This window comes from Parambassis ranga, chromosome 8 (genome assembly GCF_900634625.1).
Source record: "Parambassis ranga chromosome 8, fParRan2.1, whole genome shotgun sequence".
Taxonomy (NCBI): Eukaryota; Metazoa; Chordata; class Actinopteri; family Ambassidae; genus Parambassis; species Parambassis ranga.
In genome coordinates, this window is record NC_041029.1 from 2,695,176 (window position 1) to 2,716,620 (window position 21,445).

General features: G+C 45.0%; 1 protein-coding gene across 6 annotated transcripts; it reads right to left on the bottom strand.

Annotated features, from left to right (window-relative positions):
• Positions 1-3,944: 3,944 nt before the first annotated feature.
• On the bottom strand, positions 3,945-20,492 carry spag9a (sperm associated antigen 9a). 6 transcript variants are annotated; one of them, XM_028411213.1, is made up of 32 exons: positions 19,976-20,492; positions 18,142-18,262; positions 16,750-16,820; positions 16,588-16,676; positions 16,359-16,509; positions 14,456-14,542; positions 13,761-13,896; positions 13,148-13,241; positions 12,928-13,049; positions 12,596-12,607; positions 12,231-12,245; positions 11,945-12,002; positions 11,426-11,578; positions 11,305-11,356; positions 11,092-11,222; positions 10,723-10,779; positions 9,907-10,071; positions 9,699-9,825; positions 9,169-9,258; positions 8,977-9,090; positions 8,720-8,900; positions 8,440-8,643; positions 8,163-8,373; positions 7,967-8,083; positions 7,795-7,875; positions 7,632-7,699; positions 7,415-7,563; positions 7,164-7,335; positions 6,955-7,068; positions 6,662-6,832; positions 6,373-6,510; positions 3,945-6,214 (listed from the first exon to the last, which is right to left on the bottom strand). In XM_028411213.1, the coding sequence occupies exons 1-32, from the start codon at positions 20,273-20,275 to the stop codon at positions 6,096-6,098; spliced, it is 3,870 nt and encodes a 1,289-aa protein (XP_028267014.1). In that variant the 5' UTR covers positions 20,276-20,492; the 3' UTR covers positions 3,945-6,095. The 6 variants fall into 6 exon arrangements, with proteins under 6 accessions (XP_028267014.1, XP_028267013.1, XP_028267017.1 ...); XM_028411212.1 differs by having other exon boundaries at positions 14,456-14,545; XM_028411216.1 differs by lacking the exon at positions 14,456-14,542.
• Positions 20,493-21,445: the final 953 nt, after the last annotated feature.

Genomic DNA, 21,445 nt, shown 5'->3' on the forward strand with positions numbered 1-21,445 from the left:
AACACAGCAGCTCTTCTATTAATAAAAAACAGTGAAGGACTCGACCGCAGACAAGAAGAAGCTAAGATATTAAACAATTGGAGAGTTTGTTTGAACATGAAGCTGAAAAAAATGTACAAAGAAATCAAACAAAAGCTCTAAAAGGCAAACACCCAAACGATCGACACACAAACAAAAGAGCCAAAAACCAACCAGGAAACAAACACAACAGCAACACAGAAAGACGCACAAACACAACAAGACACAGGTGAGAACAATCAGGGCGAGGCAGGCAATCAGCACAAAATACAAGAGGAGGTGAAACACATATATACACAAATGGAACGCCAGACCTTCAGGAAGCAAAGACACAGAGGAAATAAAGTCACAATTCACTTAAAGCAAGGAAAAACACAAACAAATGTGTCTCTACAAGCATTTGAAGCCAGAAATAAGCCACAGTTCTGTGACAATTTATATCAAAAATGAGCAGTTCAAACAGCTCCACATGTTCCAGTCTGTCGTGGCGAGCACCACCTCCTCACTGTGGGGAGCAGGCATTAAAGCAAAGGATGCATCAGACTCGATAACTCCTCTGTGAATGAGGCTAATTAAAGCTAGCATGGACGATACATGATCAGAGGATTTCTATACAAACACACTGCGCTCAGGGCCTGATGCATTGAATTTAATGGGGTTAATGATTCTGTTTTATCCTTCCCTTTGTTTTAAGCAGATTAGTCAAGAAATTTTGTTTTTTGAATAAATCATCTAGACTGTCAAATATCCAGAACAAATTACAGATTTAATTTAATGTAATTTAACGTTACTGTCAGAGGATGCGATCAAAAACCATAAATCACTTACATGGTCAGCCGTTTGATCAACTTGAGTCAGTACAGTACGAGTCAGCTAGCTCCGCAACCAGGATGTTGGCAAACATACGGCGACATTATTAATCCTCTGGCAAACGGCTGTTTATCCACCAAAAGAACGTAACATGCTAGGTGCCGATAGCGAGCTAATTCTATATTGATGTGCTTGTAGTTACGTCATTAATTAGGCCAGTCAGAGTTTGCTAGCTAGCTAGCAAGCTAAAATAGCATGAACAGAATTAGCTTTGTTTACTTACCTCCAAATCTTCTTGCTTCTTCTTTGTTAATTTGAATTCCAGCTGCAGTAATATTTTTATTAGTTCATCAGTATCCAGGCTGGAAAACTATCTGACGTGTTCTTAGTTTGAAGCAGTGAACGCAACACTGACCCCTACTGGTGCTTCTGTTCATTAAAAGTACAATAATGTTCCATTTCCTGTCAGACCTGGTGCCTCTAAAATTAAACAAAGGTCCACAACAATCACCTTAAGGACCGATTCTGGAGGGAACATAGGCTGAAGAACCTTTTGGCTGTTTCTGTGTGTGTGTTGTAACCTGCTAGCTTAAAGCATCAGGCTGATACATAGTGCTTTAACTGTGATTACCACAAAGTACCATGGAGGCTAATGGGATTAGCTAATCTGATTTATTCCATTTTCTGGATGGTTTCGAAGCCTTTCTGGCATTTTCTAATAAACATTCTGTAAATCACGAAACAGTCCGACCTTCAGAAGAGTTTTTTTTTACTCTCTTCTGTTTTGTTTACATGATAACTGACAACATAAAAGCTGCATCGTAGGAGTACGATGACAGAAAGAACACAGCCCGGAGTGCCTCTTTAGGAGAGAGAAGCAGCTCCACGAATCACACAAAGGTAGAAGAAAGGGAGAGTGAGTCACAGGACTGAATCCATGCACGGCGAAGAGCAGCAGGCCGACGTCACTGATGAGGGATGTAACTGAACCCTTCAGGGTGAGGGGGGGTAAATAAAGGAGGAAGGAAGGAATAAAAGTCGGGTAGGATTACCCACATATCCCTGCTGCCTGTCATGCTCAGCTGGGCTGTGATGTCACACACTCAGAGGTTTAATTATTCATCATGTAGTTATATCGGTACATACACAAAAATAACACACATAGCTTCCGTTCTCATGAGCTGGCTAAGCTAAGCTAAGCTAAGCTAAGCTAAGCTAACCTGTTATTCTAAGGATGAATGTTTTTCTTCCTGATCACATAAACATCATTCTAAATAAAAGCTGATGCAGTTAGCATCGTTTAAAGATTCATGAAGTATTAGAGGGTTTAGTGAGGCGGGGTTTGAATATTCATAGTTTTATTTACACATTTCCCAGCATGCATCCCTCCATCTTGTCCTAGCAAAGATGGTGGAGATTAGCATTAGCTAACCAGCAATGGCAGCTTTGAAAATAACTAGCAAGATAACAGTGATACAAGAGGTTAGACGAGATTAAAGAAGAGCGATGGCGGCCATATTTAACTTCCTCCTCAGCGGTGTCACACTAAACTGAGTCCCCACTTTTAACCCTACTTCAGTCCCCTCAGCACTTCAGTCCTCCACTATAAACACACACACACATCATCATGGCCGCCAGCTCTACTTCGATGTTTTGACTCCTGTTTCGTCCACGTTGTGCAGAAAATGATTCGTTGCAGGAAGAATTACAGCAGCAGGGAGGCCAAGGGCGCCGTCACGGCAACCGAGAGGCGTTTAAATCACAGCCGCAGGGGCACCCTGGGTAATACACTGCTGCACGTTCACATCAGTCGGGTGAACGCACATAAAACACATTTTACAGGTTATCACTGAAAATTCCTCCAGATACTTTGGGGATATTGATCAGTGAGGTCACAGATCTTTGACCATCAGTTCATTTTACTGCAGCTGCCATCACGCCTGCTGCACGTGCCGATGCATGTCACTGATCTCAGGTCACATGACATTGAAGAGGACCTTCTCCTCTTCGTCGTTCGTTTGAATGGATTTTCCGATAACAGTGAGAGCTTTGACATTCATGGAGCAGAGAAGGACAGAGAGAACGCAGAGGAACCATGTTACACAACAGTTTAACCCCATCTGTGTGTCAACGAACACACACACTCAGCACGGCCCTGAAGCCACGGTGCAGCCTCAGAACTCAGAATCCCCTCCTCCGTCTGCCACGCTCGCTGTGATGTCAGAAAGCACTTTGTGTTCAGGCCTCATCGCCTCCGTCAGCCCCCGCACAGCATCAGGGGGGGGGGCTTGCACTATGATGTAATTTAATGGAGGCTGTTATGTTATTGCGATGCTGCTGGAGACGTGAACAGCACTGCCTCCTACTGACCAACTGAAGGATAACAACAGCCGACAGACAAAAGTACATGGACACCACAAGCAGTCTGCTACATATACTCTGCAATAGTGATCGATTGTCCATGATTAATCAATCAGTGTATCAAACCTCCATTCCCTGATCATTGTTGCAGCTTCAGAGCAGATCATGAGGATTCAGATGATCACTCTGTGTGTCTGTCTGCACACAAACAGCTCAAAGAAATGATCTTTGAGGAACAACTGGTCTGTCCTGACCTCATCACCTTCATCAGACTTTATAAATGTTTAATAGGCTGCACAGGAAGCAGAAACATGGAAGGGCTGTCTGTCCACATGCCGTGTACCACAAGAGGTCTGCATCAACTTAACGTATCAATCACCTCTGGCAGAGACAGACACACAGGAGGCTCCCTCCCTCCCTCCTCTCACACTGATGACCCTGTATCACTGCTGTGTAAAGACACACAGCGCCATCTGGTGGAGAACTCCTTTTAAAGATGATTCAAATGAGGGAGTATTTTGCTGATTTTATGTTTGGAGAAACGAAAACAAACAGAAATGTACACAACAACGAGACAGTGATGCTGACGGAAACATCTCCGGGAGTTTAATAGCTTATTAAAAATAAGGCTATGATACCGTTTAACCCCTCATCGACCAGGAAGAACCAGAAGAGCCGACACACACACACAGACACAGCAGTGTCCCCTTTAAGCATGCATAGCTTTGACTGTGTTTGTCAAAAAAACCACATGATTACATTAATATGTTTTATTTACCCATTATTAACAATCATGTAAACTCATCGGACTATTTTGTTCACAATAGCCTCCTGTGATATTTTGTAGAAAGTTACATTCTGAACCGAAACAGGCTCCGAGACGAAGGAAATAAATACTGGAATGGCAGAAACACAAAGTTTAAAAATGGACTGAAGAGAACACACAAACAGAAACAATAAGATCAGGTCTTCCAATGGAAACGAGGACTGATGACAGAGAGACGCTGGACACTTTCCCTTATTGGAGCCTTTTTCACACCGACACACCCGCCGTTCATCCTTTGGTTACTGAGACCACCTCATATCTGTACATGACGGGCACACAGCTAACCGCTAACACTTTAAAGTGCCGATGAGCTGAAGCAAACAGGAAGCACTGAGCTGGTGGCACATTAGCTTTACAAAACACACACACACAGGATGAGGGACATTCCTCATGCTAACCTACACAGGAAGCTGCTTCTTCTTCTTCTTCTACCTCCAAAGTGCTTCAAACAGCTGGTTAAATACATCCCTTCTTTTAAAAAGAGTATAAACACAGGAATGACTTCAATGAGTGGTTTAACAAATGTCATATTAAAGGAGCAGTTTGTAAGAACAAGATTTAAACGTCAATACCAAATATGACCAGAGGAGGGCAGCATGGTGACAGCAGGTAAAGAGAACTGCTAGCAGTCTGCAGGCTGTTCATTCCAAAGAAAGAAGAAGACTGTTGCTATGTTCACCAAAACGTTGCTAAGGATGTGATTCGGATCAATGGGCACCAGGTACGCTAAAAAGTCATAACAATTTACCACTAAATTAATATTTGTGCACATTTTTTAGTAAATAACTGTGGCAAACTGAGCTATCCTACAGTAGCAACATGAACGCTAGTGGTTCGTTTTGGAAGTATTATTCAGAAGGCTTTTGTGCCGTCATTCACAGCACTAAGATCCATTCTGAATGTTTCAAACAAAGTTAGCATGCCTGGGTTTGTTCGCTACGTGACGCTGCCTCAGACACATACAGCTCATCAGATTATCCACAAACGGCTAACTTAGCAAACACGCCAACGCACTCAATACGGTTACAGGCAGGTTTCTTGTTTACAAACATCACTGCATGTTCGTACGCTCACAAAAATGCTTTTGTGGTTTGGTTCTCAAAATGGGTGCTACTGGCTAGCCATGCAGCTAGTAGCACAGCTAACGTTCAAATAGCCTTTATTAGCATTAGCTAAGTAGACATGTTAGTTGGACAGTTAGTAAGACAATATGTTTTTCAGTATAAAACCATTAGTGTTACACAGTACTTACACTGCTAGCTAATGTTAGCAACCAGGATGCTACCAAACAGGAAGTAGTAACACCATCTTTAGACTACTGGGAGCCATATATGTTATAAAAATCTGTTACATGTCTGTTATGTCATTGCTAATAAGCCTGTCAATATGATTAGGTATCTTTATTAGCTAGCGCTACATAATGTTAGCAGCTTCTGTTTTATCATTCCAGATAAAACTTCACTCACTTCCTGTTTATCATCATCATGTTAGACTGAATGCAGACTAGACTCTACAATGACTCACTATACCATTACACAATATGTTAGCACACTAGCTAAAGAACTGTAAATATCTCCCGTTTTTTCCTACACATTATCTCAATAAATCAATCATTTTTTAAACGATCTAATAATCTTACAAATTGCCCCTTTAAAGAGTGAAAAATAAATGTCAACATAAAACAGCCTGTTCCTAGTAAATTGCTGCAGAAAATGCCTCAAACTTCCTTTTTTTAATCAGTTCGCCTTTTAAATCCTCTCCTTTTGGAGACAAACAACAACACACAATGACCTGATAACTCACACCTAATGTGGCCTTTTCTCCTGTGCACACCAGCTTTTCCTACATATGCAACCAGCAGAGCGGAACACCTGGACGGACTCATCGGCGCGGACGTCACCTTCGCTTGTTCAGATTCATGAAGAATAAAATGTACAAAACATGGACTAAAAATAATTACGTCTTTTCTTTACAAAGTAGTCGACTACTCGGGCATTAAGAATAATCAGTAATATCAAATTAAAAACTCAGAGGAGGGCATGCAGGGTTTGGCGGACGCAACAGTCTGTGAGGTTTTTGTTCAGTCGTGAGAGGTCGTGACCTGCCAGACGATGAGGTGGCTGCGTTCGGCCTTGGTGGGCGGAGACTGCTGGCTGGCCGTAGGCTCGGATAAACCGTCTAACTCACCGCCTTCATCACCTGAGGAGGGAGATGTGGGTTAGCTTAGCTTTTAACCTACATGTTGACAGTGTGTGGCTGTGTAATTACTACTAATGTAGTTACTGCCAGAAGGGGGAGACAAACATTCTTTAATGTAGCTTTAAAATAGCTCAGAGTCTGCAGGATGGTGTACTCACCAATTCTGAAGTCGATGTAACCTTCTCCTCCGCTCATGACCAGGTACGTTTTGGGCTCAGAGGTCATCGTGTCAGAGGATTCAGAGGCAGGATCATCAGAGCCCGAATCTGCGCTGCCTGGAGGAGGCATCGCCTGACCTGTGAGTGGGGGGGCGGATCCATTTTAGAGCCATCGAGTCTCACCCAAACATTTTTATTTTACCATCCATCCACTGTTTCTTATACGCAAAGCAAAGAAAGTTCCTGCAGGTTTTTTAATTTCTTAAAAGCATCGGCTTTTACTACACACCTGGCACCGTCACAAAAAACTTGACGGCGTCTCGGTGTCCATGGAAACACAGCTGTGCGTGAGCCATGGAGCAGTATGGCACGAAGCTGCCCGGCACGTCTGAGCTGTCGTCACCGCTGACCCGTACAGCCACACCAGGGCGATTTGGCACGATCCCTGTCGTCTTATTGGCTGAAGAACATGATGGACAAACATTACAGCCACTCCTCACACATGGTTCACAGACAGAAGCCTGCACAGAGACTGAGAGCAGCAGTGAAGGGTCTGTGGTGAAACACGCGGCATCATAATACCTTCAGACAGCGGGATGGAGATGATGACGCCGTTTCCTGTTCCCACCCACAGACGGCTGCAGGACACTACCAGAGCAGTGATTCTCACAAAGGAGAAGCCCAGTTTACCCGTTCCTGCAAAACACACAGACACACACACAGAGAGAGCAGGTGTAAAGAAAGGAAATCCACTCCGCTGGAAGCACTCTGAGAGGACAGCAGATAGATACCCAGCATCTTGCTGACGTAGGGCTCGATGTCCACGTCCTGGAGGTGCTGGTAGGTGTGAGCGTGAAACAAGCGCAGCGTTGAATCCAGACGGATCGACACCCAGATTCCGTCTCCGACCCAGGCCAGCTGCCGCACCTGACTCTCCTTACGAGGATGAGCGTCAAACGACTTCTGCTCAGACAGAGAGGAACGATGTCAGAACAGGAAGTGAAGGATTTATTAAGTGTGTGGACCGTGGTGACGGCTGTACCTCTATCCTCATGGCCTTGGGATGGATGACATAAATCTTGTTCCTGTAGCCGCACCACACCTTGTCGTGGACCACGGTCATGCAGCGGATGGAGTGATGAGGCCGGCCCAGATCCAGCAGGTGGTAGTTGGTTAGATCCCACTGACCATCTGCAGGGGAGAAACGAAGAGTCAGAGATGACGTAGTGGTGACAAAGGGTTAAAAACAAGTCACATACCAAGGCTTCTGTGGAAGATCGCTAACGTCCCGTCAGCCAACGCCACCAGGACTCTGCCTTTAACGTGCCTGTGACAAGAGATACGTGTTGTAAATATGCATTTTAAAGGGTTAAAATTCTGTCAAATGTAAGCGTGTGCGTGAGTACCTGAACAAATACTCACACTATGCTGAGGATGGAGTCTTTCAGCTTGATGGCGTGCAGACACTTCCTCCATCGAGCCACGGACGAGTGAACGTACAGACTGAGGGAAAAAGAAGAAAAGCCGCTCAATCCACACCTCATTTATCTCTGCTGCACTAACAGCTCCCTCTAGTGGTGGTTTTCTTGCTCACCATCCATTCCGAGCTCCCAGCCACATGGTGGGCAGAGCGCTGCTCATCCTCAGGACATCCCCATCTGACAGGTTGGAGTCTTGCGGCAGAGACGTCAAGCCGTCCTCCCCGGAGCCCCTGAAGGCAGCGTCGACAGCGTCAGTGATACTGCAGCTAATTGTCCTGTTTGTACTTATTAGCAATGTTAGAGTCTCACCTCTGACTCTCAGATGGGGATGAGTCAGTGGGTCCCACCCCGAGTGGGTCAGTGAAGACGTGCTCTGTGTAGATTCCCGGCTGGTTGGGATCTGCTTCCTGGTCCTCCTCTCCTTCTTCACCCACACCGGCGTTAGCCTCTGTGGCTTCTGTCGCTTCCTCTGCTGTAGGAACTCCATCTTCTGTCGGACTGGTCTCCCTGGACAGCGGGACTATGGGAAGCGCAGGGTTAAAATCTTTTCAGGGATGCCCGATTGGCTTTTTCTTCGGAGACTCACCTGAACCAGGGAAACCGCTGTACTCAGCTGGCTGGTCTGTCACGCCACAGTTAGCTGTCTGTGGGACGGCGGTGGCGCCCTCTGCTGCCATGGCGCCGTCACTGCCCGTTGAGCCCACGCTGGCCACGCTGCCAGCCAGGGACACGCTGTCGCCTTGGTTGGCCTCTGAGTCGTGGCATGCAGGATAATCGGTGTCCAACACACCTGAACATAAAACACAGGTGTTAACGTGTAACACAGCTACAGAAGAAAACACCACCTGTGACTAAACTCCTCCTACCAGGCACGCTGGCGATGCAGACTACATGGGTGTTGCAGGCGTAGAAGCTGTCAAGCAGGTCGGAGGGCTGACACGCGTCCAGCACCATCACCTTGGTAGAGGAGTGGGTGCTGGTGCACACCCAAACCCGGCTGGACATCTCGTCCTGAACGATCAGCTCCTTCTCACCTTTCTCATGATCCTTCAAACATACACCTGTCAATTGCTGGCATAACAACAGCACACGCTGTAGCAGCACCACCACCACCGCTCCGTACCTTACTCTCCTGCTCCAGCTGGTCCAGGCTGCTCTGAGAACCCTTTGTCTGCTTTGAGAGCTCAGAGGCGGACATCCTGCCACCGGAGAGGTTAACGCCTGCAGCACACCACAGCTGGAGAGCAGAGAAAAAAGCATGTCAGAAATATCTTCTTTACCTCCGAATTTATACACAAAAGGACACATTACACACCTTCATGGAAGCATCTTTCTGATCCAGAGGTCTCAGGTAAACTGGCACCGGTAAGTTCATCTTGTTTTCCACCTGTCCGTCATTTGACACCTGTCAAGAACAAGAACAAAGTTCATTTCGGTCCGAACTTTTCATACTTTACGAGAGGTGTGTGTGCTGACACACACACCTCTCCCTGCTGAACAACGGCAGAACATGGACATGCTGGACATGTTTGAAGAGGAGGAGGAAGCTGTTGCTACTGTTTGGGATTTCAGCGGTGGGTGCGTACATGCTCGCAGCATGATCACAGATTGAACAACAGGCCTGGCAGACCAGTATTATTTGACCTGTGTGGATTTCTGCACACCTGAAGCAGCTTTTCCGCGTTCACCACGCCCACTCTGAAATTCCTAACAATCACACAACAGAGCTCAAAGTGCAGAGCAGGTTTCTCTGTTCTCCTGGAGTATGTAACAAGCTTCAGCTCAGGTGATGCAGCTTCACCTCTTCACCTCTGGTTTCAAGACAGCCGAAATACTTCCACCTACCTGGTTCCTGTTCAGACTCCAGCCGTGTGCCGTGACCCGTCCGTCCTCCTTCTGCATGTGAGCTTTGAACTGCCTGTACTGGGCTCTCTTCTGCTCCTTACGTGACGGCGAGCTGCACACATCCTTACTACAGGACACAGAATATAATATGAGTTACTGCAGCCGTGCCAGGGACACAAACATTTCAATCACTCCTCTCCTGACTCACTCTTCATTGAGGAAATCAAAGGTCTTGGACTTCTCTGTTGGGAACTGGGAGAAGGTGCTGCTCCTCTTCACCATGCCGCCTTGGGTGTTGTACTTTATGTGGGACTGAGGCTCCGCCTTCCTCATGGGAACGCTGGAGGGGGAGGAGCTAAACAGTCTGCTGAAGCTGCAGGAAGCCAAGGTACAGAGAGCCAGGAGGGAAAGAGAGACGACAGGAGTGCAGGGACAGAACAAGGAACGGGGGTCACCAGCTACCACCAACTGTACAGAACCATAAAGCATGCTGGGAGTTGTAGTGTAGCCTAGCACCTTTAATTATGTCAAAATATGTCTTGGAATTCATGTTTACACGAGAAAATCTGACACATTTCTGTGATTTTTCCCAAAATTTAAATAATAGGAATAAGCACTGACATCAGCTGACTTCAGAGCTACAGAACGTGCACATGTGGTTTACACATGTAGTCCCCCTTCAGCTCCCTGTGAGCAGACAGAGGAAGGAAACATCAGAAGGCACACAGCAGGCAGGAGACAGGAGAGCCCACAAGGAGAGTCATGTCTGAGAAGTCTGTGATAACAACAACAACAACAACAACCGGCTGATAACTACACATCAAAGATGGACCCTTTTGGACCAGAGGAACAGTTCTGTGTCAGCGAGGGGCAACAGAGAGGTTTGGCAGGGAGAATCATCTTTACCTAATGCTGCTTAATCAATAGCACGTCATGGAGAAGACGAAAGAAAGAGTGTGTTTGAATGTTTGAGACGGGGGAAAAAAGCCCTGACAGAAAGTGCAGTAAGTACGAGAGGACTCACAACTGCCAGATGCTGGATCTCTTCTTCTCTGTGAGCGCTGGATTCTCCCTCGAGGCCCTGAAGAAGAAGACAAGATGGCGTCATGTTAACTGTAGTTAAGACACGCAAGTCTTGTGCAGTAAGACAGCAAAGCTGCCATGTGCTGCAGGTGCTGTGGTCGATGTGTGACGGTCGTCATCGGCAATACTAATCAATACAAATCAATATTCATACAGGCACCTCAGTGAAGTATGTATATTTATTGCTAAGATTTTTACTTAGCTTTAGTAGGAACACATATCTTCATTTTTTAAATACTCCTCACATAATAAATATAAAAACAACTGTTTAATTTTTTTAGAACCCTGAGTCAGCACGTCCTCGCTCTACCTGATCATCTCCGTCCACCTCACAGCCTCCTGCAGCTCCATCAGCCGCTCTTTGTACTGGTTCCTCTCCATCAGCACGCGGGCCATCTCCACTCTGGTGAAGCGCTTCCTCTGAGCTGTGGATACGTCACTCTGTGGACATCAAAAGAAACACCAGTTATTTCTCAGTGATGTAAACGGTGCACACAGCGTGGTGAAAGAGAAACACACTCACGTCTTCTTCATCTTTCCTCTTCTCCTTCATGCCCTCCATCTCCAGGCGAACTCTGGAAACAGATCGCTCATTACATTTACAGCACATTCAGTGAACGCCCAGCTGAGTGAGAAGTTCCTACTTCTTTAGTTCTTCCTCCAGTTCTTTGTTCTTGTCCTCCAGCTTAGTTCTGGCCTGCAGCACCGCCTCCAGCTCCCCCTGGACCATCTCCTTCTCACAGGTCAGTTCATCCACCCGCAGGATCAAATCTTTGTTCACCACGTTCAGAGCGTTTCTGCACAGATGAGGAAACGTTAGCATTCACGCTGATTTAAAGACTAATCGGTGTGACGTGACCGACAAGTTTGTGGCCTAAGACAGAAACAGGCACATTTATTTTGTCCTCCAGCTGTTGTGCAGCACAGAGATCCTTTTCCGACCTTCAGAGCGGAGCCAAGTCTGATCCATGGTTACAGACTGCTGCAGACATCTCTCAGGATCCACCTCAGAAATGACAGATCTCTGACTCTGCTTCTCATCAGGCCCACAGTGGGCTGACAGCTTGGTCGATTTGATGTTGACAACTGGTTGGAAGATGTTTGTACCTTCGAATTTAGGCCACAAACCGATCCATCACCTCTCGTCAGATGTTTGTACTTACTTTGTCTCGAGCAGCTGTGAGTTCTCCTGAATGAGGTTTTCAACTTCTCTGCCCATTCCTGAACAGAATTCAACTCAACGTTAGAATTTTATTTAACATTAAAAAAAACAGAGAATAACAACAACAAACTGGTGCACTCACTAATTTAACACTACACATAACTAAAGATTATTTATACTACAATTAAACCCAACAACACAGGCTGTGAAATATACAACAAACACACAAAGACCACAGCACACGTCACATGACTGACAGGAGAAGAATGGAGTGGGTGAGGTCTTACCAATCAAACTAAGGTCTGAGCAAACCATGCAATCCAAGTCAGGCGGAAAGAGAGAGAGAGAGAGAGAGAGAGAGATGGGGAGACAGTTTGAGTGAAATGACCAAAAACATGTAGCTGCTGTCTCCACAAGCAAAAAGGAGGAAATCACTAAGCTAGCTTAATTTCAACTGCAGAGAAGGAAAAGAAGAAAAAAAATATAATAAGCTGTAAAAAAGAAGAATTACAGAACCATCATCCATGCACCTGGTTAAGCTGTATGTTATCAGACATGATGGAGGAGAAGCTGAAATGATGGTGGATGAAAAGGGACAAAACCAGGAAAAAAACAACGTTAATCTGAGGAAAAGATTGGAGGTCATACACACCGGAGTACTCCACTGGGATTATGGACCAAGAGAATGAGACAGAAGGAGGGAGAGAGAGAGGTGGTGTTAACATGGGCAAGATGGCTAACACGGTGTTTAACCCAAGCAAGCACAGTTACGATGAGTTTAAAGAGGAGAGAGGAACAGCTGGCAGACAAAAAGGAGAACATGTCAGGAAAAGATGTCAAAAAATCCACAGCAGAGACGTTTCTGGACCAAAATACAGCAGCTAGAAAACAACACCAGCAGTTAAAATCTACCCACAATCCAGTGCTCTCAAATCAGCCGATTCATTGCTTTTGACTTTATTCAAAGGTCAAGTGTGAACTCACCCAGCAGGTCGGCTCCTTCATCCACGTCGCCGATGAGCCCCGTTCCCGCAGACGACAGCTCCTCAAACAGGGAGTCTGTGTTGCGGTCGAATGCCATGTTCTCAATGCCTTTGGTGGGAGTGCTGAAACAACAACAACAGGAGCAGGAGATGATGATGATGACAGTCCATCTGATGACACACGGGTGATGATGACCATCCTTACACAGTGCACTCTGTACCTGCAGGGTTTGTACCCGATGAGATCCATGTCCAGCTCCGGAGTGGACTCAATGATGTCCTGCACGTCTGAGCTGTCCTCATTTTCAGGCAAACCTGAGACACAGCAATTACCCACGTATGTGACACCTTCTTGACTAAGACATGACACCCATCATATCGGGTACACTAATGTTTAACTGCTATCGTTATTGTCATGAAGTTGTCATGACCTTAGCCTAACGCTAGCCCTTGGGTTATCCTAAGCACAACCCTTAGTCCACCTAGACCCATAAGGTCAACTTGATACCTGCCCATACACCAGTGCTTGGGGTCCCTCACACAGGGGTCAACCTAGCCTTCCTGAACGTTCCCGGCTCGTTATCATCCCTCCTAACAGATGGTGACTGGTGGGCTGTCTGTGCGATTCGATGACAGTAATGCCGTTCCAGGTTAGACTGATTCCCTGTGACTGGCTTAAGACTGTCTTTAAATGTCACTGATTGGCTATCAGCTCTGACTCGCTCAGGTCCTGCTAGCACGTCTGACCTCTCTCTGACTGCAGACAAGATGGTGCTGTTTGGTAGGTTTCTTTGTGCATCTCTAGCATCATGATTCATCAGCATTTGACCTTACCCACTGATACAGATCTTGTCCCCGGTGCAGCCTGCACCTCTGTGCTCTTACTATTTCCATCCTCCCTCTCCATGTCCGAGGCTGTGGTGGACATTGGCGTGGCGGACTTGGAGCCGGTGAAGTCCGACAGTTCATCCTGTAACACGAAAGAAATGTTTTAACAACAGCGTTTACACAAAACACACAGAACATACACAACTAGACAACAACTGTCTAACAACACTGACGCACAGGAGGTTTTATGAGGGTTTCTACGGATGACACAGAGCCCACACAGCACTACAAGGACGGAGGACAGCTACAAACAAACATCAACTGAAAAGGACAACAACGGGAGACTTAATGCTACCACTAGAACACACACAACACCACAGAAGAAGAAGAAGAGTTCCAGACGAAATAAAAACAAACATCTGAAAATGAAGGCCAAAGTTACACCACTACAGCAATGAGTGATCAATAATGTCGACTATAAGTGAGCCATGCACTGAAACTGAAATGAGGAACAGATCAGAGGCCAGATGCAAACAGCCGGTGGTGATGGACCTGCATGGCTGCATGTAGCTCTGAACAGCACAGGTGGTCTGCCGCGCTTTGAAAAGATGAAACAGCATAGTGGAGGAGCACTACTGAAGCGCACACACACACTCACACACACACACACACTGTGCTGCTGCCGACACTCGTCCAGCTACCTTGCAGTCGTCTGCCAGTGAATTCCCCCAAGTAGAGTCCTGCGCACTCTGACCCTCCCTTTCCTTTGGGGGGTCGGTAAAGTCCAACTGCTTGGGGGAGAGTAAGAGTGATGGAGAAGCAGTTCAACAGAAATGCAGACACTCCAGAGTGTGCATGTCTGTGAAGTGAATGGAAAGGTGCAAGCCTGTGTGCGTGTTGTGTAAATTGAGTGTTTATGTATATAAAAAACATGCCGATTAATCAATGATATGTGTAAATATCAACTGTGTCACTCATTTTGTGTTGCCTTTGCATCCATAGTTGGTAAAGTAAGTAAATTTGGTAAGTAAATGGACACCATGTGCCGCCGTAGCTGGTCTGTGTTTAGTCGTAAAGGTGGAAATTTGAATGATTACTGACTAATTTGTCCACGATAAATCAATCAATCGATCGACATTCTATGGTCGTCCACAGGACAGCACAACTAAATCAGTGGCTGGCTGTCCACATACTGTAAGGTTATCATCAGTAAGTGTCCAAGAAATGATGCTACAGATACAGAAAGTCTTGTTCAGAACAAAAGACAGAGGTTTCCAATGATCAATTATTGGAAATGTATTGGAATATAAGACAATGATCAATTCTTTAGGTAGAGGAGATTATATAAAGTTTCTGTTGTTATATTGACTGCTAAAAGATCTGCAGATTTAAGAAAGTTAAATACACTAAATTAACCAGAAACAAGCGCTCTACCAATCATAAATATGCCTGTTTTATTGACGATGGAATGATTCTGCTTGACACGTTCTGTGGAGATCATGGCCGACACGCTGCTGCACCTGTCGTTACTTTTCACCTCCTACTGCCAGAAATAAGCGCTAAACACTAGCAGCCTGTCTGCATATCAAAGACTGACAAACAAAAACCGCCCTGTGGCTCTGATTACATAACATCCAATCACATTCCAGCCTGCCGCTTTCACCCTCAGTGACTGGCTGAGAGCCATGCAGCGGCGTCACTCCCATCATACACCGCGAGCTGCAGAGCCCATGTCCCAGTTTTAACAAGAGCACAGCGGCGTAGTGGACCTGCAGGTCCCTCACTGACTCGCACTGGATAAAACAGATTATTGTTGTGATATCTTTGTGAGCACCGGACGTTCAAACTTACATTTTATGAATATTCATGCTCTACATTTAATGATCTCCTCTGACTGCTCCAGCAGAGGACCTCTGCATATTCATCAATGGCTAAAGAGGAGCCTGAAAACAGAGCTGGCCTTGTCACACTTATCAAAGGCTCTCTATTTTTAAATAGATCCACAGCAAAGCTCCTTTAATCACTCAGAACTAATGTTCATTTTTAATGCGTCTATAGTCAACTGATGCCATTTTTAGCCTTTGATAGAAGCTACTCCGTGCATAAAACTGTTGTGACAATATTTACATAAATTCAAAAGGTTGCAGTGAGCATCTGCAGGTTTCTTGAAGATGTTTAGAGCTTCATCAGTCCTGACTCTTTGCTGGGGAAAACAGGCTTTTATGTGTTGGGTGAATCTTTAGTCACAGCTGAGCTCAGATCAAAGAACACAGCATCCTTCCAAGGAAGGGGGGCCTACAAAGGCCTGGCTCCTGACTAGAATGAGAGCACCAGGCCTATGGAGGACTTCCTGTTTGCATTACCTTCACCGTGTAGAACAATGGGATGACCATCTGCTCTAAGGCAGTCTGACCGCCTTGTTTTGTTGCTCTATAAAAGGAACCTGAAATCAGTCTTCAGCCCTGAACTGAGAGCCAACAGACATAATGCTTATGGTTGCATCCTGAGAACAGCCTATGAGAGTGAAGCCTGTGTAGGGCCAAACTGAGCATCATCAATCTGGAAGATTTAAATAATAAGCTACCAACGCCTACTTCCACCCACCTTGAGACTCGCATTGGACCGAGTCTGTGCCGAGTCTGTGAACCTCCACCCCTCTGTGCCCGGTGTCTCTGCTCTGGCCTGCGGATCTGGGATGAGGAGCGACGCCCCACCAGAGGACGGGAAGACTCCTAAAGACAGAGGCCGCTCTCTCCTACAGGGATTTAAAAAAAAGGGTTTTAACAGTTTTGACCTCATCATCTGTCTCCTGTGTTATCTGTTGCAATCTCACCTGACTCGACCGAGTGTCCCAGAATCTGAAGTCTCGTTAATCTGCTGCATTTTGATCCTCTCAACATGCTCCATGTAATTATGGATCATCTGCAGGACAGAAAGAGCAGAGGTCATGATGATGTTCAAACTCTTCTTTTTATCAGCGTGGCCTCCACCTCACCTCTGTGTGTCGCTGATGGAGGGAGTTGTACTCCTTCTTGAGCTCCAGTTCCCGTTCTTCTAACCTGCCGACTGAATCATATCACGAGTTAATAAATCGTACAGTGTGTGTGTGTGTGTAAACAGTGGTACAGAAGTGGTAATCTGACTCCAATGGGTTTCAGTGTCAGACTGACAAAAACACCTAATCCCCTATTAGCACATCAGGTTCAGCTTAAGCTACGCAGTGTAAAGCCTGGATGGTATCAATTACAGCAGCTAAAGCGTCTGCATGCGGCGTGTGTGTGTGTGTGTGTGTTGGTGCAGAGGGATTTCACTGCTGCTGTCGTACGGCATTAAATTTGAGAAGTCAGGACGACAACAGAGGAAGCAAAACGTCTCTCCAGTCAAACAGGTAGCACCACTGTGACTGCATCTCAATGTGATGATGCAGTTTATTTTTAAACCATAGCTGCACATTATTTTGGGTTATTAAGGGTTAATGAGAATACAAATATAGCAAAAAGATCCTTTACAAAGAGAAAAAACAATCTGCTGCTTCAAGTGAAAACAGAAACCGATCTCAGCTCAGCTGACTGTGGTCTGTGGACGTACAGAATGAATGATTTACTATTTACTGGGAGTGGCAGCGAGTTGGCTGAACTCACTAACTGGCCACACAGTGTGGACTGCACTCTGACAACAGCCAACACTGAACTAAAAACCCACTGATAGGTTTGAAATGCATTAAAACAACTGTCAGAATTTAAACTTCCTGATATGCATCCTGTGTGACATATGCTTTGTCTGAATATAGCCAAATAAAAGCCGAAAGATATTTCATTTGAATTCTGTTATTCTTAAAAACTCCTCCAGAAATAAAGTGTGTGCTCTAACAAGAATCTGTCAAAAACAAAAAAATCTGCACCCCTCACCACAACTAGCAAAATGTGACCAGCCGTCACATGACTGAAATTCAGAGTGAAAGCGTATAAAAATGCAAGACACAGACACTGAGTGGATTTCTAATGGTTAAAGGAGACTGTAAACAGCACACATTTACAAAACTATTCACATCTGATTTTCCCAAATAAACCACACACCATCCCACTGAATACCTGAACCAGTCAGGGTGTGAACAAGAGAGAATGTTCACTCTGCCTGGATGTGCTAATCCACCAATAAGATGGGCGGTAAAGCAGTGTCGCATTAGAAGGATGGGAATAACAGAAATCCTTTAATCCCATTACTGTTACCCCTGCACTGAGGAAGAGGTGGAGTGTGTGTATGGTAGTGTTAAATGTGTGTGTGTGTGTGTGTGTGTGAGAGAGAGAGAGAGAGAGACATCAAAGGTAAGAAGAGGAAGAGGGGAGAACAGACTGGAATAAATAAGACTGGTAACATTCGCGCTCACTCTGGTCTGCATAGTTCTTGATCTTGAGTTCCAGCTGCCGGGAGTGAGACTCCATCCTGTCCACATGGCTCTGAAGATCCTTCTTCTCCTGCTCATGAGTGTCTTCAAACTCAATAAACTTCTGCTCAGAAGCACACAGAGACAGAGAGGCGGACGCCATTAATGTCACAGCACAATAAACATTTTCCAATAATGGACTGACTTCTGTTAAAATAAAGGTGCAGTGTGTCTATGTTTGTCCAGTCTCCTAATATCTGATGAAGATTTTAAGGACATGACCGGCATTTATTATACTCAACAAACTCTCCAGCTCCTCTCAGTATCCTTCCACTATTTGTGTGTATGTGTGTGTGTGTGTGTGTCATCATCCACATCCTGTCCAGCTGAGCCATAGTGTAGCTACTCCCTTCTTCCTCTGGCTGCCAGTCTTACAATAGTTTCATTATCTAAAATGAGATAAAACTGATCCATTAAATCAATTTAAAGAAAATAAACAGTTTTTTTTCAGTTGTAACAATCTGAAACAATTGAAACTACGCTCATAGTCATTAATTTCACTGACCAGTGATCAATCACTCCAGCAAGTAAAAATAATCAATAACTGTATAGATAGATTAAACTGTTACATGCCATCTTAAAGGAAATGTGACACCCTTCATTGCTGTGCTAATGTCTGTCAACAACTCAAAAAAACAGAAAGCCAAAATGCAAGCTGGAGGTCGTTCCTCCCCTGACAAAGGATCACATGACCTGGGACTAACGCCGTGTCCAAAGCGTCCCCTCCCCTGCTCAGAGGACAGGGAGTCTTTCCCAGGACAGTTCATGTCTGCGGTGTCAAACCTTTGTGAGGCCGACTGTCACCAGGCCTCAGCATCACTGAAAGGATGTACTGAGGCCGTATGTCCCCTGCCACCCCTGAGCCAAAGCAGCAAGCTGGGACAGAAGGTCCAAGTCACATCACAGAGAGGCTCCGGGCAGATTCACACACACAGGCTGTAAACACTTCTCTGGTGATGTCAAAATAAAGCAAATATATGACACATTATGGATGCTAAATTGGTCACATGACACTCCACCTTGCCAGACCTCAAGCTATGAGCACGTGACTAATGGAGCGCTACCAGGTAGCTAGCTAACTCAGCTAGCTAAACATAGCTGCTAGCTGTGTGAGTATCTAATGTTTGCAAACATCATGGCTAACTCATTTTAGTGATGCTAAATAAAGTGTACATAGCTAACATTTACAAAAGAAAATATTACTCAGATTTAAACTTTACATTCAGAAGTTTTGCTAGCTAGCCCGCGCTCAGCTAGTCCAGCTTATCACCACAGGTGGCGCCAAAGAGAAGAAAGCAGACCTCTGAGTATTCTTTCTGCGTGCAGCGAGTACTGTAACTTGTAACGTATTACTGTACATTTTGGTAACTTAGGTACAATAATATTTGACATATGTCTCCCTCTGTAGAACACGCTGTCCCGGTGAACTGTGGGGATTTTGACCTGATGTGACATGCGTCCATCTTGTGTTTTGTATGTATAGATGTAACAGTGATGGTCCAAATCGCTGAGTCACTTCACCTGCTGCTGCTTGACTCACAGCTGATGCAATCTGAAGGACCGTAGGTGTGTTTGATTCACCTCACGGACCGTCCCGCTACAAAACACAAAGACAGGGCCACGGCCGCCGTGTTTACATCCGCAGCTAACACCCTGGATGCAGCCAGGCCACGTGTGCAGCTCGGCCCGGGGATGCTGAGCAGGTACTGGCACCTGAAGCCGCCTCCCTCCCTCCCTCCCTCCGATAGACGGATGCTGTAGGTTTGCTCCACCTCACCTCCTCTGCGTGTTTCCTCAGCGCCTTCTCCCGCTCGTACTGGGTGATGAGCTGCTCGTTGTCCTCCTTCAGCAGCTCCAGCTCCACTTCGTGCTCCTGGTTCTCTGCGAACACCGAGTCCAGGTTCTCCAGCACGGCCACGACCAGCGGCATCAGCTCCTTCACCACGTCCTCGTCGTATTTACCGATAAGCCTCTCGAACTCCCGGTAGATGGAGCTGGCCAGGCCCGACACCCGCTCGGACATCATCGCTGATGTCCCCGGGTCGTCCTGGTACACAACTCCGTCTTCCAGCTCCATTTTAGTCCTCTCCCTCTCAACTAACGGGACCGGTGTGGGTTTGTCCGCGTCACCCCGCCACTATGAACACCGCCGCGGCCTTAAAACACAGCAGACTGTCTTTAAACACACATTAAGGACAACACACAGAGCTACTATAACGATGCGAGACGGGCTACGTGGATATCTTCCTATTTTTTCCTCACTTGTCCCGTGCTGCCTTCACGAACTCTGTAAAAGCTTGTACTTTCCAGAGTCACATAAAACTAAATCCACACTGTTTGATGCCAATATTAATGGTTTTGTTTAGTGAAAATAGCAGTGAACCCGAGACGAAACATTTTCTTTGGAGGTCCAGAGCTAGACCGCCAACTCGAGGCTTTATTTAATAAAAGAAATCAAAGATTTAAAGATTTCCAACGCTACATAAAGCCGCCATCTAACAGCTGAGCTGCTGTTCAGATCACGTGATGACGTCACATCACGCTAACCACGTTCCCAATGACACATTTATTTCAGGCTAATAACGTGTCATATAATATATATATAATAATAATATAATAATAATGTTTCTAATAATAATAGGATAATAACATAAAACAATAATATTATATCAATTAACGACAATACTAATGTAATAATAATAATACATATCTACGTTCATAATAATAATAATGTATTTTTGTAATATCTAAATAAAAACAATATAATAATAATAATACTAATCATAATAATAATCATAACCTAATATAATAATAAAATAAAAAAGCTATGTTTATAATTGAAATATATGTTGTAAAATCTAAATAAAAACAATAATAATCACAAACAGTCACTATAATCAACACTAACTGACGAATTTATTTTTTTGTCCTTATTTTTTGACATTGAAAAAATTCATAAATAAATAGGATTACAATAAATATTAATAGTTATATGTATTGTTATTAAATCACATTTAAAGTATTACATTATATTGCAGATATGTACATGTACATGTAATGGATAAATATTAGTTATTAATTCCTGTTTTTAAGATCATCTTACAGGTTACACACTGAAATTCAAGCTGAACCTGAATGTAAAATATTCCTGTTCAGTGTTGTTACCAGCTTTGTCCACCAGATGTCGCTCCCACTGTATCTGCTGCAGAGCTGTGCCACCTTTGTTTTGCTCTGAGCAGAGTGGGTT